The sequence below is a fragment of the Dermacentor variabilis genome, chromosome 10, assembly GCF_050947875.1.
Source record: "Dermacentor variabilis isolate Ectoservices chromosome 10, ASM5094787v1, whole genome shotgun sequence".
Classification (NCBI taxonomy): Eukaryota; Metazoa; Arthropoda; class Arachnida; order Ixodida; family Ixodidae; genus Dermacentor; species Dermacentor variabilis.
This window is the reverse complement of record NC_134577.1, coordinates 5,440,785-5,468,148: the sequence shown is the minus strand read 5'-3', so window position 1 is coordinate 5,468,148 and position 27,364 is coordinate 5,440,785. Positions and strand designations below refer to the sequence as shown.

The window sequence follows — 27,364 nt, the reverse complement described above, 5'->3', positions numbered from 1 at the left end:
CTTCGTTGATTGACTTCGCAAATAGAATGTACAGATATTTTGCACACCATTCAGCATAACGCTTTAGAAAACAGTTCGGAATATCATCTGGCCCTGGAGATTTTTTAATGTCAAGCTTTAACAATAACTTTAGAATACCCTTTTCCGAAATAAAATGCTGGGAAGGGAAGGCAGTTCCGCAGAAAAGCATGGTAAACAGCCATCATCACTTGTGAATGCACTCTTAAAATGGTTATTAAAAGCAGAACACAGTTTTTTCATCCCGCACATTTTCACCTTTTATAAAAAAGGTGTCGGAAGACGAAGAGGCGGGCGTCACAACCCTCCAGAATTTCTCGGGAGATGATCTGATAAAGTCTGGTAGTAATGTACTGTGATGATACTCTTTATCTTTGACAATCTTTTCGTGAAGTTTTTCGGACAAGTTATCAATATCGGCTTTCAGTTCTCCGAAGAATAACCCTTGAAGAAGGAGCCAAATGGGCTCCGAAACGTTGGGCTAATAATTTTCCTAATTTGGTTGGAGTCACTGTCAAAGTCCTAATCCTTCAATGAGCACAAGGAACCAACATTACATTTTTTACAGCGCTTCTGTTATCAGTCAGTCAACTAACTGAAACTTTATTTCAGGTGTCGAAAGATACTGGATGCTTGAGAGGAAAAAGCCATCTAATCAATTGCTTAGAAAAGCTCTCAAACCCACAATACAACGTTTAGAGTTACAATAAAAATATGAAGTAAAATAAAGCGCTATAAGTCCCTTACACTGAATACTCTTGGTTATAGTGCATTGAAGAATTCAGTTCAGTCAAATACATAAATTTACAGAAATTATATACAACACAGACTGCTCATAATGGAAATTGTTAGAATTGTGGATATCTACGCCATGAGTTCTACTGTAGCATAACCAAAACAAAGATTTTCAAAACTTCCACATTTGCAGAACACATAGACCAAGCAGCAGTGCTATTTGGCAACTAAAATATGCAACTGGGATGCATTAATCCTTATAAATTTGCAAATGTTGAAAGGTAAACACTTGAGTACCGGCCTTTACAGACAATCTTTGCATTAAGCAGACAAAATAACACAGAAATAAAATGCAACAGGTCAAGTAGGGTTGTGCAAATACTCTAATATTCGATTTAGAACTGAATAGGGAACATTCACTTACAGTGGAACCCCAGTTATACGTCCCCTGGTTTTGCGATGACCCGGGTTTTACAGTGGATTAGCGCAGTCCCGGCGAAGTCCCCATAGAAGCAATGCATTAAAAACCCCGGTTATCCGACGCAATTTTACGCCTGAGCTGCGTTACACGACGATTCTCGCGAAGTGTGGGACAGAATGGCGGACGAAAAATATGTGCCGTGGGTCTCTTACCTCGCTCCGTCTCACCGCATGCAGAGCGCTTGACACTGCTCGACTGGTTCGCTCCGGCACAGCTTTCTTCCCTGCCTCGTCTCATCGCTCGTTTCTCTCTCCCCCACTAGCAGTCGCCCACGACGCTTGCTGTGCTGAAATAGTACCTTTTCTTCTCCACAATCACTATCTCTCTTCTTGGCAGCGTCGCCTCTCGTCGCGCTGGGGAAGCGTTTCTCTCCCCCCCACCAGCAGCCGCCTGCGATGCCCGCTGTGCTGAAATAGCGCCTTTTCTTCTCCCCAATCACTTTCTCCCTCTCTTCTCGGCGGCGTCGCCTCTCATCACGTTGGGGAAGCGTTCTCTCGTTCCAGTTTCCCAGTTGCAGATCGCCGACAAGGTAGTGCGGAGAGGCCTAGGTTTATCACACATGTTCTTCGTCGTAATCCTAGTGACCAGCGTTCGGCGGAGGTTTTGAGTTGTGTGGAGCAATGCGACGCACGATGTCCCGAAAGCGGTCAGTTCTGTCGCTCGGCGATAAGTGGCTGCATCAAGCATGAAGCTCTGCAATCAACGTTGACGGCGCCATTCTAAAAGAAAAGGCGGACTTTGTGGCATTGCGTCTTGGCATCAACGACTTTCAGGCATCGAACGGGTGGCTGGATCGCTTTAAAAAACGAAACAGGATTGTGTACAGCCGCTCTTGCGGAGAAAGCACTTCCGTGGACGTTTCGACGGTGAATGAGTGGATGGAGTCGCTGCCAGAGGTGATTGCTGCATACAAGCCCTGCTACGTTTTCAACACCAATGAGAGCGGTATGTTTTACTATATGCAGCCCGAGTAAACCCTTGCGTTTAAGGGTGACAGCTGTCATGGTGGTAAGCGTAGTAAAGAGTGTGTGACGGCACTATTCTGGTGCTAACGAGGACGGTTCCAAGAGGCTGCCCATGCTCGTTGTTGGAAAGTTTCCAAAGCCACGGTGCTTTAAGAACTTGAAGACGCTGCCGTGCAGCTACAACTTCAACAAAAAGGCATGGATGGCGTCTTAGCTCTTCAGCAATTTTTTGCAGTAGCTGGATAACAAAATGGGTACTAAGGCGAGGAAAATATTGCTTTTCGTGGACAACGCACCGTGCCACACACCCGATACGTCCAGTCTGAGGAACATAAAGGTTGATTTTTTTTTTTCCACCCAACTGCACAAGCTGGCTGCAGCTGCTGGATGCCAGCATCATTAAGTGCGTCAAGCAAGGGTACCTGAAGTGGTTAGTACAGTGTCGGCTGGTGGCCATGGAGCGCAGCGAGTCGGAGAAGAAGATCAGTGTGCTCAATGCCATGCATTTTATTGCCAGTTCGTGGAATGCAATGTCGCAAAGCACAATTGCTAACTCGTTCAAGCACTGCGGCTTTAAGCAAGAGACTGCCTCCTCTGCTGGGGACGCAACAGCCTCGATGCCGCTCGAGGCCGATGCAGGCTTCGCCGACGACGATTTCGAGGGTTTGAACCTCACCATGACCTTCGCCGAGTACGTGGAGGCCAACGACAACATTGCGATCTGCGGTGAGGGGTTGCTGGATGACGCCATTGAGGAGGCTTTGCTTAGTGCCGACACTGCTGCGACATCGGACGAGGACAACAACGACGCCACACATGTCGTGCCTGTGCCTACCACGTTCGTCGAGGTGCTACAGCACATAGATGGCATCCGGAACTTCATCTGTTCATGTGATGCCGCAGAGGACCTCCTTTTGGACGTTGCCCAACTCGAGCGAAAGCTCTTGGTTCACGAATCAAACAAAGTCCAAAAGAGACTTACTGAATTTTTTTAAGGTTCGCTCTGGCTGGTGGGAATCGCAGCACCGGGCAATGGAGTGCGGTAAAGGTTCGTTTGAATAAAGCATGATTGGTACCTGTACTGCAGCATTAATTCTTATCGCATTTACTTTTTTGGTAATTTGGGTTTCCAAGCCCTGTAGAGTATGTTAGTAGTTTACATTGAAGTTTCTCATAAATGTGTTGCACGAAATAAGTAGTATATCTATAGGCATAATTTATGCCCGGGATTTTACGACGGCCGCATTTTGCGATGCTTTTTTGCGGTCCCAAGAAAGTCATGTAAATGGGGTTCCACTGTAATTCAATTCACAAATCGAAGATCTGCTATATTAGATTTCTTGAAAGTTACGTTAGTCTAACCTGTACACATGATTTCGCAACAGATTACTGATAAACCACATGTGGAAACATATAGCGACAGCTATCTGTAATGGTTTGCGGCTCGTTATCACATTGGCCAGAAGTGAATATTTATCATAGCCACACCAAGGGGCTGTCGGGCTGGAATATTGAATGCACTGTGGCGCGGCCTGGTGGTAGTCATCAAAGTTGGCTGGGTAGTACTGAAAAAATGCCTCCCTGTAGCATAACATGGGTCTCGCTCGTTTTGTGTTTTGTTTTGAGTTATGGGCACAGTTCTTGCACTCAAAAAGTGCTTGACATGCATGTAGGACATTGTGTGCTACTGCCTGTAATACATATCATGGAAAGTTGGCGCTCTTTGTCCAATAAACTGTGCTGAAGGGGGGGCCAAACCCAGCAACTGCGGCAGACTATGCTAAGCAGCACACGGTTCCCAAGCATCATCGCCATCGTTATTGTTGCATGGTGAATTGTCGTGAGAGTTGTGGGACTGACGCGCTGGAGTGACACACCATGTTTCGACTTGGTGGCCAGCAATTAAATTGGCTGGGTAGTGCACAAGTCGCAGCTGTCTGCATAAAGTTACGTTGTCATTGGGTTAGACAGCTTGTCTTGCTTGTTATTTTTTTTTGTGTATTCAGGATTAATTTCTGATGTTATTTTAGTCTTCAGCTACGGGAAAAGGAACCTGCGTTTACTGAGAGTAGCCTGTGTATCATCAGGTCGAGAGTTTACCTTGTTAATTCACTTAACCATGTAAAGATGCAGTCGGGTCTCTAAAACTGCGAATGGTGTATTAGTATTCTTTTTCTCTTTTTTTCTTGTTAGGAAACTATCACGTACAGGAATTTACAGGATGTAAAGGGATTTCCAATGGTGAAGCCATACACGTAATTAATTGAATGTTCATAAAACAGTTAAAACTGTTTCAGAATGCGTTGCTACAGACAACAGAAACAAAATCAACCGACTGATATGGTACAGACAGTCAGTTGCAGCAAGTAGTTAGAGGACTGTACATAAAAAGTGGTGTTTAAACAACCAGCTGTCACATATGTTACTTTAAACAAATGAATTGAAACAAATGCAATTGTAGCTGCTGCATCATTTTTTCTCTGGAAGCAAAATCACTGAGCGCTATACCCTATATACACTCAGTTGTGACATTTACCGATGGCAATGTCTGGAAATGTGCTTTTGCGGCATAAGCATGTATATGTGGCCCGCAGTCACAGCAGTCAACACATACCAAAACCGGTTAAGCTCAGTCACTGCACTAAAGTCGTAGCAACTTATTGATTATTATATTAGTTTGATTATTTACTTCATCGTTTAGGGGCCATAATTCTGAGTTGGTGAGCTCGCTTAAGATAGACACCTATTGCAAACATCTGCTGTTCCAGCTTGACATTGCCTCACTTCAGCGGTACACACTTGATAGCGGCAGTGCAGTGGAACTGCGTATTCAAGTGCTTGTATGCAGTGCACCAATTTGGCAGGACGTATTGCTTCCATGCTCAAAATTCTCTGAAATTACCACTGCAACACAGCTCAAACGAGCAGATATACCGTGGCACCTTGCGTTCTCCAGTAGAGCCTCGCATTTTGTACTACAGTCAAGTCTCGCTATAATAAACTTCAGGGGGCTGTGGTTTACTATTGTATCTTACTAGACACAATAGTGTGTCAGCTTGCACCTCTTGAAATCGGCTCTCCAAATTGTCTGCTTGCCCTATTCATGCCCTACTAACTGGTGTGTCCCCTGCATGGGAGATGAAATGTCTTAGTAAACTGCCTTAATATTCACTATTTTAAATACTGTACCAATTGCAAATGGGCCCTCAATACTTCTTTTGCTCCCCACTCTGTGCTTTCTCCAATTCTCATGCCTCTTTATTGTACCATCCCCCTTTCTGGCCAATGTTCAGGTGTCAGCTATTGCCAGTGTGGCCAGCGAAATTCTTTCTTCCAGCAAGCACAAATGTCACTTTTTCCATAATCGGATGCATATTTTGTGTATTTGTTCTTGGTGTGACGGCGAAGATGTTTTGTGCTTGTGTATGGGAGAGAGGATAACCCCTGACCTCCCCCCTTCCCTTCAGACTGCCACTAGTTCTCAACCTTTAACCTTTCCCTTTCATCCATGTCACTCTTTCTTAGCCCGCCACCTGGAACTTCAACTATGGGAGAGGGGAGAAGGGGAGAGTGGGTGTTACACCAATGCCTAAGTTACTTATAGCTAGGAAGTATCTTGTGAAGTAGCGTGATTAACCTCCTAAGCATGTGCAGTTTTTGCACAAAATATGGAAGCATAAGACTGTGTTAAATATTCTCATATTTGATATTCGATTCAATATTCGTCTTTTTCTTCTTGATTAATTATGATATTTGATTCAAAATCCACTATTCGCACACTCCTAGAGCAAAGTATTTACTTTCCTCACACAAATGTAAAAAAGCTGAAGAGCAACAACACACATATATCTGGTCTCGAGTTGGACACAGAGCACATGCCACTGACAAAGGGTTGGAGCAGAGCATGGCCTCTGAGATAGGGTGGCACATGCAGCTGTACACTGCCCTATCTCAGAGGCCGTGGTCATAAATAACCTAGGCAACGAAGAAGCCCAGCCAACCCCTGTACATCTGCAGATTCTGCCACGCTTTCGCTGAGCCCCTTATACCACATAACTTGTCCAGCGTGATGCCACCACGGCAGGTGCGCTGTTTCTTTTTCTGTTCCTGGTTCGTTTGCATGTCCTCCACTGCATTGCTCTCGTTGCTCTCTCTCCTCCGCTGCTGCACATCCCGTCGAGAAGCACGCCCACTGCCTCACTTGTCTGTGGAAAGGATAAAAGTGGAATTTAAGTATTTGCTTTAAAAAGAAGGTTTGCCTTAGGAGCTCCTACTATCTAAATACATGGAAACAGAGAGAATTACCTTGCTTGGCATACACTGCACCATATTTGATAAGGTTTCTCACCTTTGAAATAAAAAAATTAAATCTACCTATTGCAGCTGTCAGATTGCTTATTCAGTTTCTTAAATTAAAGTTCCTGAACTGTGTGTTCAGGTGTGGGTGCGTTTGGCAGGCGTTCTCAGATCATGAACAGCAGGTTGCCATTATCCCTCAAGAGAAAAGTATATAATAGTTGTGTCTTACCAGTACTCACATACGGGGCAGAAACCTGGAGGCTTACGAAAAGGGTTCTACTCAAATTGAGGACGACGCAACAAGCTATGGAAAGAAGAATGATAGGTGTAACGTTAAGGGATAAGAAAAGAGCAGACCGGGTGAGGGAACAAACGCGAGGTAATGATATCTTAGTTGAAATCAAGAAAAAGAAATGGGCATGGGCAGGACAAGTAATGAGGAGGGAAGATAACCGATGGTCATTAAGGGTTACGGACTGGATCCCAAGGGAAGGGAAGCGTAGCAGGGGGCGGCAGAAAGTTAGGTGGGCGGATGAGATTAAGAAGTTTGCAGGCAAGGCACGGCCACAATTAGTACATGACCGGGGTTGTTGGAGAAGTATGGGAGAGGCCTTTGCCCTGCAGTGGGCGTAACCAGGCTGATGATGATGATGATCATAGGAAAAAAGAAACTGATGCGCAAAGTTGAGAATTCTATAAATCAGTAATAAAAAACAATATCACAATTTTGCAAACTGGATTGATTGGGAAATTTAAAGTAGACAAATTTATTATCATATACACTGCTCTGAAATGTGCCAGTAATTTGTCAATAGGATTTTGAAATTAGATTAAATTATTGGTTTTACATGCCTAAACTACGATCTGATTATGAGGCACGTCATAGTGGGAGACTCCAAAAATTTGGACCACCAGTGGCTCTTTAATGTGCACCTAAATCTAATTACACGAGTGCTTTCACATTTTGCCCCCATCAAAATGTGGCCGCTGTGGAATAGGATTTTCGCTAAACCTGTATGCATAAAGTAATGATTTCATGTCAGCTGTGAACTAATACATAAAAAATGACTTGCCATCCCAGCCCTGTGAAAGCAGATTTGCAGCGAAACTGTTGCAATACCACCACTACAACTGCTAAGGGGTTACGCAGGGCGTTATTGATGGTTCGGATATGCTTGTTTTGAGCTTGTTCTTATTGAAACATATGCTGTTCTGTGTGTTGTATTGTTGATTTCAATGACTGTGTACACTGTTCACTTCACTTTACTATGCGCTTGTAGCCTCTGCCTTACGAGGGGGGATGAGCCATTGCATTTTTTGCCTGCTTAGGGTGGTATGAGCAGTTGCTGCTGATGATAATTTTTGTTCATGAACGGACACTGTGGGGATGCGCGACTCTCGCGCGTCCCCTGATATGTTTTTCCCGCACGGTGCGTCTCCTGTAATCCGGCTTCGCCGCATGGCCTGGCACCCGTGGCGGTCGGAGTGGTTGAGGCGCAGTACGAGAGAGGGCGCGAGTGTTGCGCTGCTAACGCTTGGGCGCCGAAAGACAAGGCGCTTCCTCTTGGGGTTTGAGATTGTCAAGCAGTGCGGACGTCCCGCGCGGGTGCCGATCCATGCTTCTGCGAGACAGCCTCGCGTGGCCTGCCTTCGAACGCGCCACCGTTCGTGTGACTGTACGCGCGAACGACCAGGCGTTGGGATCCAGCATGGGGCGAACATATTCTCTCGCTATCTGGTCGCGGTGAGTCGGACTTCTTAATTTGTCGCACGCCCATCGGCATGTTTTGTGGATAGCAACTCGGCTTGCAGGCATTGATCTATGAAAGGGGCAATAAATGCCCTTGTGATTGTTTTCACTACTGTGTTGTCGTTCCTATGTCCCAAGAGCACGGGTGAGAGAACACCACAACATGAAAAATGCCAACCATCGAGAGGCTAACAGTTTCGCTGTAATTTTTGCCTGCTTTGGATGCTTTCACAGGGGCAGTTTACAGAATTTTGATACTACATGTTTTTGATGTGGAGGCTTTTCTTCCATTTATCAGTTATTGACAATTTTCGAACAGTTTGTAGCCGAAGTCAAAGTACCACTTCATGCAATAGGTAGCATTCAGCGTTCTCTTACAAATTCAGTAGGTGTCACTCAGTTTGATTGTTTGTTTAATGAAGGCATTTCTGTGTTTTGCATGTATTTGAATAGGGAAGTTGAAGTTGGCCTTAGCTGAAGCTTTCCCGTAACAGAGCTCTAAAGGGTATGAAGGTTTAAAAGGTAGAAAAGTCCTTAGGTATGAAGTCTGATGATATGCTTGATTATGTATTGCGCAAGAAGAGTAAGGGAATCCAAGGGGGTCGATTTATTGTTAGTCACACCCATAGCAAAATAGACAATGAAGCCAGAGGAAGCATAGAGCAAGCTAACTGTTATTTTTAATTGCAATGTAGAAATTAAAGGTAAAGGGATGTGAAAGTTCACAAAAAGACAACTTGCTGCAAGTGGGAGCCAAACCCACAGCTTCCCATTACACATGCGATACTTTACCAATTAAGCAACTGCTGTGGCCATCCTCCCATCCACTTGGTTAGTTATTTGTGTATGTCTACAAGACCTGAATTTATTTCACACAGTTAATTTAGTAGGAACAACTGAAACATGCCGAGCATTGTGTGGTTACCCTTTAATAATTTACCCCTTAATAATTTTATGAACAGACACTTCATCGAATTTATTTGGCCACAAGGTATCTGTGGGCTGTATCTGGCTTGTGTGTCTTGGTTTGGAGACTCCCTCGTCTATTCAGTGCATGCTGAAGCAAAGGAAGTGCTGAGGTAGTTTTGTAGTCTAGTAGTGAAAGCTACTAGTAGGTGACACCACAGACATTATCAGTGAGGTGAAGCACGGTGTATTGTTTGTGTTCCTGCAATAGCTGCTGCTGTATACTTCGCTTGTACGATAAAATAATGAGTTTCAATTTTTTGTGCTTTCAGTGACATGAATTACAATGGCTATTACTACAACAGCAATGATTCTCATGACTACAAGTGTGCTCATGGCTTCAACTACCACCAGGGTCCGGTGAGTTCCCATTTTTCTTTACATTTTCTTACCTCATGTTCTCTGAATTTCTGCATGAGGAGCTCAAGTAGTTATGGTCTATGCTCTTTGCTGAATTAATTAAATTATTAATTACATTCTGGGATGTCACGTGCCAAATCCACAATATGATTGAGATATGCCGTAGTGCGGGACTCTGGATGAATTTTCACCAGCTGAGGTTTTTTAACGTGCACCCAATTAATGGTACACAAGCATGTGTGCATTTTGCCTCTATCAAAATGCAGCCACAGTGGCTGAGATTCGATACCGTACCCTTGGGCTTAGCAGTGCAATGCCAATTGAAGCCACGCCACTACGGTGGGTCCGAAGCAATTGAAGTGCGAGAGTCATAAATGCACACAGCATTCTCAGTAAAGCTATACAAACATGAAACAGTATAGCGGCTACTAATGCTTTTCCTTTCTCTCTTAGTGGCTTTCCTGAATGCAGGAAATCAAAGTTCTATTTTTTGTCGGTTTTTTCAAGTACTGAAATTCGTGAAGTTGAAAGTTACAGGCTAAGGAAATATCACGACGGCACTTTAGACTGATTTAACCAATTTTATTGCACCAGTGCCTACTGAAAAGGCTGCCTCCTCTGGTATCCTCTGTATCCTCTGTATTGGTATCCTCTGTGAAGTGCGTCACAACAGTGGCTGACGGCACAGGCCTTTACAAACAGGATACTCCCTGGTGTGTGCCGTCCTTTATGCATTCAAATAAAACATAAACTTTGTGAGGTTTAAGGCATGCACATTAGTAAAAGTATAGCTAAAGGTTGCTTTGTGTATAAGTGTAGGTGCAAGTCAGTGCGGATCATGTTGTCAGAAGCTGTGCACATGTGCTATGGATTATGATGAATGATCTATGGCCATGTTGTGAAGCTCCTTGCAATTATGCCTCTGTAGTAACATTTCAAGCATGCAGAAACTGTTTATTTGTTTCTTTTCACTGTAAGGTATGCTATATGTGGGTCAAATCAAACCCTTCATACAAGTCGGACACTTTTGATCATTTCCTTGCAAAGTGATCTATTTGTTGTGTTCACACATATTAAGTTTAACTTTAAGCTAGATGTTCAAGTATGCGCACGTCAAATATAACAGAGCTTACATATTGTTTCTAGAGTGGCAATGCTTGGGGCTCATAACTGTGTTTTCATGTTACCTTGCTACTGCTTAGTGTATGTGCGTCAGCACTTGCCTTGGGTATTAGTGCAACACTAGTCTTGTTTGTTCTCTATGTTTTGTACTGTTTGAAGAAAACAAAAATCAACAAGCCTGCTGTCACTGTATTTTACTGTAAAATTTAAGAGCTCAAAACAGGGTTTGCTCTGTCTGTCCATTGCATTGTGCTGCTGCAGCTTGTGTCATTACGCCTTGGCCTATGCATCATTTGGTGAGTACTGGGTGTGTTGGCCCCTTAACTGCCGTGACAGATTCAGTAAAAAAAATTTAGGACTGCCAAAAAAAAAATTGGCGAAAGTCACTGTGTATTATTTTCTTGTCAAAATTACAAGAAACTCAACACATACACATGTGCCAAAATCTGCAAAAATTCACAACGAAAAAATTCGTCATCGGCACCAGAGGATGCTTGTTATGATGGTGAGTGATGGAAAAGTAAACATGTCCGCAATAGGTATTAGTAGGAGGCGATTGGAGGATTGATGGAATAAAAGTAGGGAAACAACAAAAAACGGAGATGTACAAAAGCACAGTTCGCAATAGGGGATCATAAAATTTGGTTGTGGGAGTTCATAGTGTTTTTTTAATTCTTCTTTTTTTATTGTTAACCTAGGTAGGACATTAGACAATATAATAGCAAGAGCTTGGTGGCGCAACCCACCGTCCCGTTCCAAAGGAGGCGCTCATAACATCCGTCCGTCCGTCCATCCATCCATCCATCCTAGTCATCGGCAGTTAAATAGGTCCTGAACCACTTCTTATCGGGAGTTAAAATTGGCTATTGCAAACATACTTTGCCACAAAAAAGTACACTTTAGGGTGTCTACCAATCGGGAAAAAGCGGCGGAAACCAAGAATTCTCTTGGATTTTGAAGTCTGGAAAAACTCAAGGAATTTGTGTTTCTACCAGGGAAAATGATCTGTAATGTTATTGAGAGGGAACGAAAGTCGTGCTAATGCTGGCTCGAATAACAGAGAGGAATCATAATGAATCGTCTTTGGCGCCATGTCGTCTGCTGGAGAAGTTGCCTGCCCGCGTACAGTCAAGGACTGATTTTCCAGACATTGATTTTTCGGACATGCTCAATAATGCGGACGGCTTAGCGGCACCACCACGTATGCCATAGAGTCAGTGTATCAGAATAAATGAAATTTCCTATGCAAGAACTCATTGCCGTCCGATTTTCTGGGCCCTTTGCTTTGACCGCAGGTCTGAAACAGCATTAATCAAAGCCATCACTGCTGCCATTTTTGATTATCACGCCACCTCAAATTGGCGCTGTCACACGCAGATTTGCTGGCAGCCGTCGCCACCACTGCGGCAACACGAGGCCTAGCTACTTCGGCATTCGCTACCATTAGCAGTTCACCGCTGTTAGCAATGGTGTCAACTCAGCTCCTCCTCCTCCTCCTCCTCCTCCTCCTCCTCCTCTTCCTCCTCCTCATCATCATCATCATCAGCATCATCAGCATCAGCATCCTATTTTATGTCGACTGCAGGGCGAAGGCCTCTTCCTGCGATCTCCAATTACTCCTGTCCTGCGCCAACCGATTCCAACTAGCACCTGCGACTTTCTTAATTTCATCACCCTACCTAATCTTGGCACCCACTCCTCTGATCCACATCGCTCTCTTCCTGTCTCTTAGCGTTACGTGTAACATTCTTCGTTCCGTCGCTCTTTGCATGGTCCTTAACTTGTTTTTGAGCTTTCTCAGTCTCCAAGTTTCTGCCCCATATTTTAACACCGGTAGAATGCACTGATTGTACACCTTTCTTTTTAATGTTAGTGGTAAGCTTCCAGTCAGGATATGACTATATCAGCCGAATGTGCTCCAACCCATTTTTATTCTTCTGTAAATTTCCTTCTCATAATCAAGGTTCCCTGTGAGCAATTCACCTAGGCAAACATACTCCTTCACAGACTCTAGAGGCTGACTGGCGATCCTGAACTCTTGTTCCATTGCCCGGCTATTGATCATTATCTTTGTCTTCTGCATATTAATCAACCTCACTTTTATACTCTCTCTGTTCAGGTCCTCAATTATTTGTTGTAACTCGTCCCTAGTGTTGCTGAACAGGACAATGTCATCTGCAAATCGAAGGTTGCTGAGATATTTGTCGTTGATCAATACTCTTAAGCCTTCCCAATTTAATAGCTTGAATACTTCTTCCAAGCACGCAGTGAATAGCATTCGAGATTGTGTCTCCTTGTCTGACACCTTTATTTATAGGTATCTTACTCCTTTCCTTGTGTAGAATTAAGATAGCTAGGGAATCTCTGTAGATATTTTCCAAGGTATTAGGTAAGTGGTCTGTACTCCTTGATTAAGTAATGCCGCTATGACTGCTGGTATCTCTACTGAAAAAATGCCTAAAATGCCTTTTCGTAATCTATGAAAGCCCTATAGAGTGGCTGATTGTACTCTGTGGATTTTTCGATCACCTGATTGATGACATGGATGCAATCATGTAGAGTATGCCTTGATCTTGGCTTGTAGCGCGAAGTGAACACGGACACAGAAAGGAGCAGACAGGACGAGCGCTCGTCCTGTCTGCTCCTTTCTGTGTCCGTGTTCACTTCGCGCAACAAGCCAAGATCATGTTACCGTACCAACTTGCTCAACTGTCTATCCTTTTGCAGAGTATGCCTTCCTGAAGCCAGCCTATTCCCTTGGTTGACTGAAGTACAGTGTTGCTCTTTGATATGAAGTGCTGTGCCACACGTGTCAAACATGATTCGTTCTTTTTATGTTACGTCATAGGCAAGCAGCCTATATATCTAGTTCGCTGTCGATGAAATAAAACAGTGCGGTACGTGCTCTTGGATCGTCTCCGTCACTCTGCCACCCGCTACAACAGTGGCGACGAGGGTGACCACCCCGCGGAGCCCCCGCCACGAACAGTGGCGTCTTGGTAGCGCTGGGAGTCCTGCTGGGTACTGAAAGTAATCGAGTCTACGGAGCATCGGCGGTCATGGCCCTGGCTACGAACCTCGGTACCCCAAGTTTCGACGAAAATCAAGATAAGTGGGATATTTACTTGACTCGACTGGAGGCATTTTTTGAAGCAAATGATATTAAGACAGAGGATAAGAAAAGGGCGCTCTTGGTTTCGACACTGTCAACGAAGACGGTAGGCGTTCTTGCTGGACAGTGCGCCCCCCAGAAAGTAAACGCCCTGAGTTACAAGGACGCACTTACCATCCTAAATAACCACTATGCGCCGAAGACTAATGAGGTTGCCGCAAGTTACAAGGAATCAGGCTGCAAGCGAATCTGTCCGGGACTATATTGCTGAGCTACGCCAGCTTGCGAATAATTGTCACTTCGGCACCAGTTTGGACCGTATGTTACGGGACCGCATTGTTTGTGGCATCCGAAATCGGGCGGTGCAGCAGACGCTGCTTGAAAAAACTGAGCTCACACTTGCCCAAGCTGAAACGATTGCCATAGCGGCAGAGACAGCCGCGCTGGAAGTAAGCGCCATGACTAGACCTGATGAGGCAGCGGTGTGCACTGTAGCGAGTAAATCGCGCCGATATCAGACCTTCACCAAAGATAAGCAAAGCCATACTGAGTGCGCACGCTGCGGAAACTACGATCACGAAACAAGCGACTGTCCGCACAAAAAGGAGCAGTGTTTTCGCTGTCGGAAGACGGGTAATTTCGCAAGAAAATGCCGCTCCCAGTCCGGGCTCCGGGCTGGTCGTAGGTGCGATGGCGTCGCTAACGCAGTTCATTATGAGAGCGCTGTATCCGAAACGGAGGAAGGCGATATTTCATCAGTCTTCACATTGAAGGAATCACGGGAAAAGAAATCTTTGCTCCAGGCGTTCCGCAAAGTTATCCGCTGTGGTGGCGTGCCCTTGAACATGATTATTGACACAGGATCACCGTTTTCTATCATTCCGCAGAAGGTGTATCTAAAGCACCGTCTGAGTTGGCCACGCTTATTGAAATGCAAACACACGCTCAACTGTTACTTGGGCAAGCTACCCATTGTCGGTGAACTGCACCTTGAAGCCCATTTGGCGGGGAAGACTGTACTTGCCACTCTGATAGTTACAGGCTGCTCGGGTCCCAGCCTTTGCGGAAGGGACTTAATCCAAGCGTTCTCGCTTTTGCCGTCCGGGTTTCTCGCTGCAGTTCAATCGACGTCAGCAGATCCCGACAGCCTCAGGACCGAGTTTCCTGCCCTTATTGAGCCAGGACTTGGAAACATTCAGGGGCCACCTGTGAAATTGCACATTCGAGAAGGCGCCCAACCGAAGTTCCACAAGGCGCGGTCAATTCCTTATGCTCTTCATGAAAAAGTGGAAACTGAGCTGGACCGTTTAGTAGAGCAAGGCATATTATCGCCCATAGCACATTCTGAGTGGGCGGCGCCAATCGTACCAGTATTGAAGAAAGACGGGTCCCTTCGCATCTGCGGCGATTTCAAAACCACAATCAATACTGCGTGCATAACTGAGCAGTCCCCTTTACCAAACATTGAAGACATTTTCGCGTCATTACGTGGGGGATCATTTTTCACAACAGTGGACCTTAAGGATGCCTATAACCAACTCCCATTGGATGAGGAGGCGAGGAAGTTGGCCGTGATAAACACTCACAAGGGGTTGTTCAGCTATAACCGTCTTCCGTTTGGAGTTGCCTCGGCTCCCGCGATTTTTTAGCGGCGCATGGAAATGGTCCTGGCCGGTCTTCCAGCCGTGCAGGTGTATTTTGACGATGTATTGATAGCGGAACGTCAAAACGATAATGGCTCGGTGCTTCGAGACGTTTTGCGCAGACTTCAAGAAAATGGTATCAAGCTGAAGGCCGAAAAATGCCATTTTCTCAAAGACTCAATCGTCTACCTGGGCCATCGCATTGACAAAGACTGCTTGCATCCGCTTGAGAAGAACCTAGCAGCAATACGCGACTCGCCACGGCCTACGAATGTGAGCGAACTGCGCTCGTTCTTGGGTCTGTTGACTTATTATCACCGGTTCTTGCCACACATGTCAACGATGCTGGCGCCGTTGTATCTTTTGCTTGAAAAAGAGCATAAATGGCACTGGGGGACGGCACAGGAAAATTCATATCTCAAGCCTAAACAAACACTTCTGAGTTCGCCTGTTCTGACGTATTTTGATCCCAACCAACCAGTGCGTTTGGAATGCGATGCGTCACCTTCGGGTTTAGGTGCCGTAATTTCGCACCGAATTGGAAAATTGGATAAGCCCATTGCCTTCCGTTCACGCACGTTAACACACGCCGAAAAGAATTTTTCTCAGCTCGAGAAGGAAGCGCTCGCACTGGTATTCGGAGTAACAAATTTTCAAGACTACCTGCTGGGCCGCGAGTTTATATTGGTCACGGACCACCAACCACTGGTGGGACTTCTACGAGAAGATCGACCTGTGCCCCCAATGGCGTCGGCACGTATTCAGAGATGGGCTCTGTTTCTAAGCCAATATAGCTACCGCATAGAGTACAAGGCCGGCAAGGAAAACGCCAACGCGGACGCACTTAGCCGCTTGCCCGTGCCGATAACAGACGTTTGTCGATCGGGCACCTTACCAGAATACATGTTGTCTTCGGAGACCCTTGACAGCTCGTTCGTGCCAGCGGATGCCATACGGGCGCTGACGAACGGAGATGAAAACCTTATCGTTGTGCAGCACTTTGTACTGAATGGATGGCCTAAACGCTTGTCACCGTGTCACAATCACCTTCAACCTTATTTTTGCAGAAGACTGGAGCTGTCAAGCATAGAAGGCCTGCTCTACTGGGGTCATCGCATCGTCGTACCCCGCAAAGCGCGAGTCTCCATGCTCGCTGAGCTACATCGGTCACACCAGGGTGCATCTGCGATGAAAAGACTGGCTCGGACACTGTTCTGGTGGCCTGGGTTGGATGGTGAGATCGAAAGCCTTGCACGTTCGTGCATCTCATGTGTACAAGCTCAGCCAATGCCCCATCGACAGGTTCCTATCTGTTGGCCAGAAATGGGAACCAAATGGTCAAGGCTTCACATTGATTACGCCGGTCCGATAGAGGGATGCATGCTGTTGATAGTCGTCGACTTGCATACAAAATGGATTGAGGCACTTCCCGTCAAGTCGGCGACCACAGAAGTCACAATTGCATGGCTTCGAGAATTGTTTGCGCGTTTTGGCTTGCCGCAAACAGTTGTATCAGATAACGGGCCTCAGTTTGCAAGTCAGCAGTTTTCCCAGTTCATGACTGTCAACAACATAACTCATCTAGGTAGTGCGCCGTACCACCCACAATCTAATGGTCTCGCAAAGCGCGCGGTCTGCACAATAAAGGATGGCCTTCTTAAGCACTCGATGGTGAACGATCTCTAAACAAAACTAGCGCGAGTGCTCCTAGGCTATCGACGTACCCCACTACCGTGCGGCAAGTCTCCTTCAGAGATGCTACTAAACTACCAAATTCGTTCGCACTTGGATACTTGCGTCCCTTCTCTACCTCAAAGTTACTCGCAGCCTCCCAGATTCCAGTCCGGCGACCAGGTGTGGGTGCGCAACTTTGGCCAAGGGAAGCGTTGGCATCCAGGCATCGTCAAGAGTATAGAGGTTTCACGCCTTGTAACGGTCGACACTCCAGATGGCCTAGCCAGACGTCACTTCGACCGAATTTTCTGTCGCGTGCCTGTGTCACCCGTGACTCCAAAAGCGGAGGCTCCCGACTCGCTTCAACCCAGCCCGGACAACAAGAATCGGCCCACGTCTACGCCAGAAGCCCGGTGCAGCCTGGCCACTCCAGAAGCAAGTGACGCTGCGCCTGTTCCTTCGACAACACCTCCAACGTCCCTCCCAGCCGAACAGGCTCTCTCTCCCCCAAGTCCGCCGGTCTTACGGAGGTCTACCCGACAACGAAGACCCATGCAAAGACTGCAGTTTTAAATGAAAGGGAGAAGTGATACGAAGTGCTGTGCCACACCTGTCAAACATGATTCATTCTTTTTATTTTACGTCATAGGCAAGCAGCCTATATATCTAGTTCGCTGTCGCTGAAATAAAACAGTGCGGTACGTGCTCTTGGATCGTCTCCGTCACTCTGCCACCCGCTACAACACTCTTATTCTATTGGAGGTTATCTTGGTGAATACTTTATATAATACTGGAAGTAAGCTAAAAGGAATATAATTTTTCAATTCTTTAACGTCTCCCTTTTTATGGATTAGTATAATGTTGGCATTCTTCCAGTTCTTTGGGACCCTTGTAGTTATACACAGTTTGTACAAAGAGTCGTAAGCTTTTCAAGTATGATGTCTCCTCCATTTTTAATTAAATCGACTGGTAGTCCATCTTCTCCTGCCGCTTTTCCCCATTTCATGTCTTGCAATGCCCTTCTAATTTCATCACTAGTTATAGAAGGAGCCTCTGTAACCTGTTCATTACTACTACGAATGGAGGTAATGTGGCTGCTTTGGGTACTGCACAGGTCAGTATAGAATTGTTCCGCTGCTTTTACTGTATCTGCAAGGTTGCTGATGATATTACCCTGCTTATCTTTCAGTGCATACATCTTGGTTTGTCCTCTGCCAAGTTTTCTTTTCACTGATTCATGCTGCATCAGTTTTTTTTACTGCTTCCTCAGTCTTTCTCACGTTATAGTTTAGAATATTCCTTACTTTCTCCATGTTAATCAGTGTGGTAACTGACTCCACCAGGGGACGCGCGATGTACAATAAAAAGCAGAGCGCATGACCTGTGCGGGCAGTGTGCCTACACCCCTCGCAGCGTCTACTGTGTCTTCATTGCCGTGCACTATGGCTGCGGGTCTGGTCACCACAACTGGCGACGAGGGGAAACGCTTCAAGTAAACGACACCAGTGACGGTGATGCAAGAATAAGCATGTCGGTCATCGGAAAGATATGCGAGTTCAACGCGGACACTGCAGACTGGACCGAGTACCGAGAGCGGGTGGAACTGTTCCTGACTGTGAACGACATGCCAGATGGTAAGAAGACGGCCGTATTTCTAACGTGTTGCGGGGCCGCGACATATTCCTTGCTGCGAAGCCTACTGGCCCCTGAGAAACCTGCCGCAGTGAACTTAGTGGCAATTTTTTAGGCCCTCAACAACCACTTCGCGCCAAAGGTGTCAGAAGTGGTAGCAAGTTTCAAGTTCTTCTCACAACATAGGCGGGACAGAGGTGGTGAGCGAGTACTTTGCATCGTTAAAGCGACTGGCCAAATACTGCAAATTTGGGTCTTTCTGAGACCGCATGCTACGAGACCAAATTGTCGGTGGCATTGACAACGTGCCAATGCATACGTGGTTACTGGAAACAGCCAAGTTAAACCTGGAAACCCCAATGAGTATGGTTCGGGCCATCGAGGCTGCTCGCAAGGATTCCCGTACGCTGAGAGCGCACCCAATGCCACAGTCGGAGTCAGCCCAGTTGACAGTCGGAACTGTCATGGGGGCAACAAACGTAGTGCAACCTGGGCGTCCCGAACGCGGGTGTTTCCTCTGCGGTGGTGCCCATCAAGCGCACCTGTGCCAACACGTCAAATCAGTTTGCTACAAATGCAGGCGGCAAGGGCACCTGGCAAGAGTGTGCAAAAGTGATAGCGAGTTAGTAAACAGACAGGGCGCGGCGCGCAGCGTCGAGGCGCATGAACATTGTGGATGAAGTGCTTGGGGCACCTGGAGTGAGTGAAACGCCGGAAGCATACGACCTTTGGGCACTTCAGGCAGCTGGGCCGGCGCCTATGCGCATTGCGGTTATCATTAACGGGTTTCCACTAGAGATGGAACTTGATACTGGCACCAGTGACTCAACCATAAGTGAAACAAAGTTCACGCAACTGTTCCCATTGGCCATGGAACGATCCGACATACAGCTGAGGAGTTTTTGTGGAGATACGCGACCAGTCATTGGAAAGTTTCTGGCCTCTGTAAAGCTTGGGGACTTGGGGAGGAGGAGAGACAGCTACCTCTGTTTGTGGTAAAGGGGCAGTGCCCAGCATTGTTTGGTAGAAGCTGGATGAAGGAATTCCAGTTGGGAATCAGCAAACCGGAATCTATTTTGTCTGTGTCATCTGCAGAAGCTGTGGACTGTTTCCAAGAAGTGTTTTCACGTGGTTTAGGCACATTCCGTGGGATTAAGGCTCGCATCTTGGTGCTGCCAGATGCCAAACCCAGATTCTTTAAGTCCCGGCGGATGCCCTTTGCTTTGAAAGACAAGTTTGAGGAATCGTTGCAGAGACTGCTCCACCAAGGCATCATCTAACCAGTAAAGACTGCCAGATGGGCAGCACCTGTCATTCCAGTGCTAAAACAAGATGGGCAGTTGCGGATATGCGACGATTTCAAGCTGACTGTAAATCCCATAGCACTTGTGAAAATGTATCCCGCGCCACACATAGAGGAATTGTTCACAAAGCTCCAGGGAGGAGTAAGGTTTACAAAGCTAGACCTACAGAACCCCCTACTAGCACATCGAAGTGGAAGAACAGTCACAGGAGTTTGTCACTATCAATACGCCCAAGGGCTTGTTTCAATGCACAAGACTTCCATTCGGTATTGTTTCTGCCCCAGCCATACTTCAACGGGAAATGGAAAACCTCCTGGGAAGTCTTGATCATGCCGCAGTTTACTTTGATGACATCTTGGTAACAGGCGCGATTGACGATGAACATTGGGCTAACGTCTACAAGGTACTAGAGCGCTTGCAAGAGGTGGTCTTGAAGCTGAAACTTGAAAATGCAAGTTTTTGTTACCTGAGGTCCAGTACTCAGGCCACATAATAAGTGCTGCCGGGCTATATCCAGATCCTGCCAAGACTGAAGCAGTAGGGAATGCTCCCAAACCTCGAGATGTGAAAGAGTTGCAAAGCTATTTAGGTTTGGTGAACTTCTATAGAAAGTTTCTCCCCAACCTGTCAGATGTACTGCAGCCATTGAACGGCTTGCAGCACTGGAGCAAAGTGGCGCTGGACGGCAGTTGAGCAATGTGCATTCATGAAGAGCAAGGAGCTGCTTGTATCCGCCCGTGTCTTGGCCCATTATGACCCCTCTAAACCCACGGTGTTGATCACTGTTGCTTCCCCTCATGGCCTGGGGGCAGTCCTGGCATAGAGAGAGCCTACTGGAGAAGAGCGACTGATAACCTTTGCATCAAGAAGCCTCACGGCCACTGAGTAGAATTACAGTCAGTTGGATAAAGAGGCACTTGGTCTCGTGTTTGGTGTCACAAAGTTGAGGCAGTATCTTTGGGGACGGAAATTCGAAGCGACTGAAGCGACTTTGAAGGGACTGACCACAAACCCTTGTTGGGCCTGTTAGGTGCTGGAAGGCCTATTCCGGAAATTTGCTTGCCGAGGCTTCTTCGCTGGGCGTTGCTGCTGGCAGGGTACAGCTATGGTTTGAGCTATAGGTCTGGAAGCCTGATAGCCCATGCAGATTGGTTGAGTAGACTCCGCTTGCCAACAATTGATTGCTCTCCAAGGGTGCCTGCGGAGGTATTCATGCTTGAAAGTGTCTATCCCCGTGTCCTTTCATCATAGGTGGTTGCGGAAGTCACTGCAAGAGATCCGGTGTTGTCAAGAGTGCTACAGGATTTATGGTCTGGTAAAGTTCAGGACTTGACATCAGAGGGGGGGCCGTACATGTCCAGATTCAACGAGTTGAGTGTGCATCAGAACTGTGTGCTCTGGGGAAACCGTGTTGTGGTACCCTCCAGCCTCCAAGGGGGAGTCGTCAAGTTACTACATGAGAGCCACCCTGGGGTCACGAAAATGAAAGCCATCGCCCGAAGTCATGTGTGGTGGCCGTCGTTAGACAGCGACATCGTAACCACAGTTCAAGACTGCTTCACCTGCCAACAACAGCAGAGACCATTGAGACCAGTGCCTATGATGCTGTGGCCGTTCCCAGACAGGGCGTGGCCAAGGATCCATGTGGACTATGCTGGACCTTACTGTTAATTCCAATTTTTTTTATTGCAATTGATGCATTCTCAAAATGGATTGAAGTTTTTCCCGTTTCATCACCCTCAGCGGAATGTACAATTGCATGCATGTAGGTCATGTTTGCGAATCAGGGCCTCCCAGACATGGTGGTATCGGACAATAAACCTGCATTCGTGAGTGAAGCGTACGAGACATTCTTGAAGAAGAACGGCATGAACAGGATGCTAGTACCACCATATCACCCAGCTTCTATGGTGCGGCGGAGAGAGCCGTTCAAACTATGAAAGTAAAATTACAGAAAGTTGGCCCAGGAGACTGCATTGGATCTGCTGCTGCCGGACCTAAGGAAAACAGTCCTCCAGAAACAACTCGCTCAGAAGATGGAGTACGATCAAAGAACGAAACCGAGGATGCCAGCACAACCAGGAGATGGTATTTACCAGGAATTTTCAGCCAGGTCCGAGCTGGATTCCCGATGTAGTCACCAGGCAACACAATTCACTGGGGGAGCTACAATCGGATGATGGGCGACAATGGACCCGGCATCTCAACCATGTAAGGCCACAGTCGATGCCCGACCAGCACAACTGTTAGTGCTCCAGCCCTTTTACCGCACGCTCAGAACCACATTTGAGTTTATCCTCAGGGACTGGAGTTACAACTTAGAGTGGTTTACCTGAAGCAACGACAAGCTTGGAGGGTCAGTCATTACTATCCGGTGAGCCCTATCAGCTGGAGACTAGTGACACCATAACATCAACACGCACCGATTGCTCCCTGCTTCCTTCCACACCTCGGCTTCGTCGGAGCACTAGGGAACGCCGTCCGGTGCTTCGGTTTTCTCCTTGAACTGTAACTGCTTATATGCTGTTAATCTATTGTATTAAGGGGGAAGGAAGTGTGGTAACTGACACCACCAGGGGGCGCGCAATGCACAATAAAAACAGAGCACATGACCTGTGCGGGCAGTGTACCTACGCCCCTTACAGCAGCTACTGTGTTTTCATTGCCGTGCGCTATGGCCGCAGGTCTGGTCACCACAATCAGTTTTGACAGTTCCGCAAATTTTGTCTTATCTCTTGAGTTCTTCACTTGCATTCTTTGTCGTTTCTTTATGATGTGCTTTGCTACTTAAAAGAGCTTACCTACTGGCTGCCTTGGTGCCTTACCTTCCATTTCAATTGCTGCTTCTCAAGCCCGCCTAGTTACGGTTTCATACGTTACCTCTATGTCATCTTCATCACTCTGTTCTCAGGCTGCATATTTGTTTGCGAGTAGCAGCCTGAATCGGTCTGCTTTTACCCGTACTGCATCTAGGTTGGCCTGTTTCTTCTTGTACTTGCACCCGCCATGGTTGCTCAGTGACTGTGGTGTTGGGCTGCTGAGCACAAGGTTGCGGAGTCGAATCCTGGCCACGGTAGCTGCCTTTCTATGAGGGCGAAATGCGAAAACACCCGTGTACTTAGATTTAAGTCCACGTTAAAGAACCCCAGGTGGTTGAAATTTCCAGAGTCCTCCACTACGGCGTGCCTCATAATCAGAAAGTGGTCTTGGCTCGTAAAACTTAATAAGTTATTTTTTTTTCTTCTTGACCAATTTTACTCCTTCTCTGTTCAAATTAAGGTGAATTCTGGACGTCACTAACCTATGATCACTGCACTTTACCCTACGTAACACCTTTACATCCTGCACTATACTGGGATCGGCAGACAGTATGAAATAAATTTCGTTTCTTGTTTCACCATTAGGGCTTTTCCAGGTCCATTTTTTGTTTCTATGCTTCCTAAACAAAGTGTTCATTATTCGCAGTTTATTTCTTTCCTCTAATTTTACCAACATCTCTCCTCGAGTGTTCCTAGAATCGACGGCGTAGTTGCCAATTGCTTTTTCACTAGCCTGCTTTTCCCTCACTTTTGCATTAAAGTCGCCCATTACTAGAGTATACTGAGTTTGCACTTTTCTCATCACTAATTCAACATCTTGATAAAACTGATTTATTTCATCATCATCATGACTGGAGGTTGGAGCGTAGGTTTGTACTGGCCTACACTCCAACCTAATCTATACCTGTTAATCTTAATCTATACCTGTTATTCAGTTTTATTACGACTACTGCTACCCTCTCATTAATGCTGTAGAGTTTGTCAATGTTGCCCGCTATGTCCTTATGGATTAGGAGTCCTACTCCATACTGCTTCTTATCTGGAAGTCCTCTATGGTGAGTACGTGGCCATTCGTCAGCACTGCATAAGCCTCACCAGATCTAACCCCCACTAAGGCCAGTGATATCCCAAACAATGCTTGATAGTTCCTCAAAGAGTCCTGCTGAGCTAGCTTCACTTGCGAGCGTTCGGGTGTTAGACATTGCTAGGGTCAGTTTCCATTGACTTTTGTAATCATCGCCAATGGCTTTGAAGCTCTGAATGCACGGCGTGTTGCATTATGTCGGTTTCCAAAAGCAAGCTTCGCCTCAGTGAAGCATACACAAAATATTTTGGTGAAGCTTAACAACTGTCATCATCAGCCTGGTTACGCCCACTGCAGGGCAAAGGCCTCTCCCATACTTCTCCAACTACCCCGGTCATGTACTAATTGTGACCATGTCGTCCCTGCAAACTTCTTAATCTCATCCGTCCACCTAACTTTCTGCCACCCCCTGCTACGCTTCCCTTCCCTTGGAATCCAGTCCATAACCCTTAATGACCATTGGTTATCTTCCCTCCTCATTACTTGTCCTGCCCATGCCCATTTCTTTTTCTTGGTTTCAACTAACATGTCATTAACTCGCGTTTGTTCCATCTCCCAATCTCATATAGAAGGTTGTGGCCAAGTACTGCACCACGGTGGCCAGTCCTGCTTTGGTGAGGGAGTGTGTTACTTATTCTGGTCACCAGGATCAGGCCGCACTCCAGGCCTGTTTATGCAATTTTATCAACACGCAGATGTTTTTTTTTAATCCGGTGGAAAATTGCGTGGCACCAGGATTCGAATCACGGTCCTCTTGCACCCGAGGCGGATGCTCTACCTCTACGCCACCGCTGCACTTTGCACTGAACAAGTGTGCACCGCTGCACTGAACAAGTGTGTGAAGGGGCAATTGTCACGAGACCCAGTATGTATTCCTCAATTATACACGTGCACTTCTGCCATCTCCTGTCACAGTGCCAGGCTCGATATGCCTAATAAGTGTACTGGCAGACCTTGAGCGCTTTTTCGTATGTGCCCGTGACAATTTGAGCCCTTAAAGGCAGTAAAATACATGCGGTCATTTTTTTTCGGGCCTGTTCACAACCCCTAGAGAGCCCCCAAAAGTTGGACGTTGACTGTACAACTGACCAGGAGCTTGCTTCAAATGGTCTGTGGGGGCGAGCACACCGTGGAAGGAGGACGAGAACAGAAAGGACCGACACATTGAGGAAGGAACGGGAAAGGAAGTGTACTGCCGCTTCTTTGAAGGAGCTTAAGCTCAAAAAACAGTGTTGGCTGACGCCGAGATGCAGCTGTGCCTCATCCAAACCAAAATAAACTCTTTAACTCTTTCATTACCAAGCCTATTCAAATCGATCACCGGTGATCTAAGCTTTAGATTGCCAATTTCGACATGTTGAAGCCGTTTCTTATCCACTTAAAGCCATCCAGTAGTTAGTACAGGCACTGAACTTTCAGAATCAGTTTAAATTCTCACGTTCCGGCAATGTTTTGATTTTTGACGAACCTTTCTGCGAATTAATGTGTGTATGTTGTAGAAAAAAAAAGGCATGGCTGTCACCTTCTGCTGCGCTCCAGGAAGAAAGCATGCCACTCAGGATTACGCTGCACTAGCATCAAAATTTTGTAATGAAATGACTCCTAGGAAGTCAAGAATTAAATTATATTGCCAGCTTTGCCGTCCGACATTGCTGAGCGGTGATAATTAACCGAAAATGACACCAGCTGTGCACTAGTGAGCAGCTGTGCACTAGTGAGCTTTGGTTTAGAGTCATTTTATTCTGCCAAAGTGTATTTCTGAAAGTCCGCCGCATGTTCAACATGTGGACCTGGCATTTTAAACCAGTTTCCAAGAGTTTCAGTTTTGCTTCTATCATAAAATCCAGGCAAGGGGCGCTGCCAGTGTCACTACGCAGTTATCAAAAATCGCTCCCATGGCGTCATCCCACACGGCTGTGTCGCGAGAAAAGGGTCGGGCTCAAAACTAAGCTGCACCCGCACTTCAATTCAGTGATAAGGATTCATGATTCCGAAGATGACAGCAAAGCAGATTCAAGCTCTGACGGTGACGATGATTTGAGTCAGCATGGGACATCTGCAGCTGTTCACCGGCGAGTTTCCTTTATGTCCTTGAGCGGTCTCCTTCCTTGTGTGCACTTATCTGCCAATCTTTTTGCATGACCTGAGAGCTCTACTGATTATCTTCAGGGTGCATACTTCACTAGGTTATGATGTGCTGCCATGGGCAGCGAAGAAACTTCCGTTCACGTCAAGAAAGCCGCCCATAGCACATTTTGGCCCAGCACTACAGATCAGTGCAAGACAGTTTACAACAGCATCGGATTTCTTTCTACTCTTCTTCTGTACAGAGGTGATGAAGACCATCTGCAAAAATGCGAACAGATATGCTTGGATGCCCAATCTTCTAGTTGCCCAGCTACGATGAGAGCGATAAGTCCTGGAAGAGGTGTATGACTCTAGACGAGCTGGCGAAGTACGTTCTTTGGACTGCTCATTGGACCATCCTCAGAAGATGCTGAAAAAGCGGAAGTGCAAAATGTGTTATGAGGACCACAAAGTTGGACAAAAGCCAGATATTTTGTGGAAAAAGTGCGGAGTGCACCTATGCTTCACAAAATCCAGGAACTGCTTCTCCACATAGCATGAGCAATTAACTGCTTATAGTTTCTTTTTTGTATCCAAAGAACGGTAGTGTACTGAGCATTTATTGTTTCAGACATTATTCCTGGGTTATTTATCTTTGAAATGTATATTCTGAATTTGCTTTGATATTAATGTTTTTGTAGATATCACATTTTTATTGTTGGTTTTATCAACTGGCAGCAAAAATGACGCTTTATAGAATTTTTATGTTTTACCTAATAAATTTTTTGTCTGGCAACCTATGCTTTTGGAAACAGCATTCCATTATGCACAATATGCTATGCTGCAATGTGTGCTAGAATATTATTTGTGGTGGTTAATAATTTTTTCTGAGGCCTATAAAAAATGACAATTTTGTCGTGACAACAAAAGATTTTAAGCAGTGAAACACAACACTGAGGCATTATGCGCAAGCTGAGATTATGTCAGGATAGCTGAGCTTGGCTTTCCAGCTGTCTAGAGAGAATCTCACCTGTGACAAAGTCTGGGCCTCATACCAATGAGCTTGCTGTCAGTGTGTGCGCGTGCGTGCATGCGTGCGTGCGTGCGTGCGTGTGTGTGTGCGTGCGTGCGTGCGTGCGTGTGTGTGTGTGTGTGTGTGTGTGTGTGTGTGTGTGTTTTATAACACATACCTCACAGGCTCTGTGTAGGAGTATCATGGGAGGGGGACTAGACAATAATTTTTAACAAGAACATGAAAACAAACAAAAGACATTCAAGAACCAGGTATTATACAATGGTAAAATGTAGTAGATGTGGTGTAACATTGTACTAA

The 27,364-nt window shown here is 46.2% G+C and overlaps 1 protein-coding gene across 3 annotated transcripts in view; it reads left to right on the top strand.

The window, feature by feature from the left end:
- The window catches only part of LOC142559762 (glycogen debranching enzyme), a 152,236-nt gene that overhangs the window by 112,252 nt on the left and 12,620 nt on the right, over nt 1-27,364 (top strand). For 2 of the 3 annotated variants that reach the window (XM_075671390.1, XM_075671391.1), the window contains one exon: nt 9,487-9,574. In XM_075671390.1, coding sequence (XP_075527505.1) covers nt 9,487-9,574 — 88 coding nt within the window. Of the gene's footprint in view, nt 1-630; nt 773-9,486; nt 9,575-27,364 lie in introns of those variants that run through there. The other variant, XM_075671392.1, reaches the window with a different exon arrangement.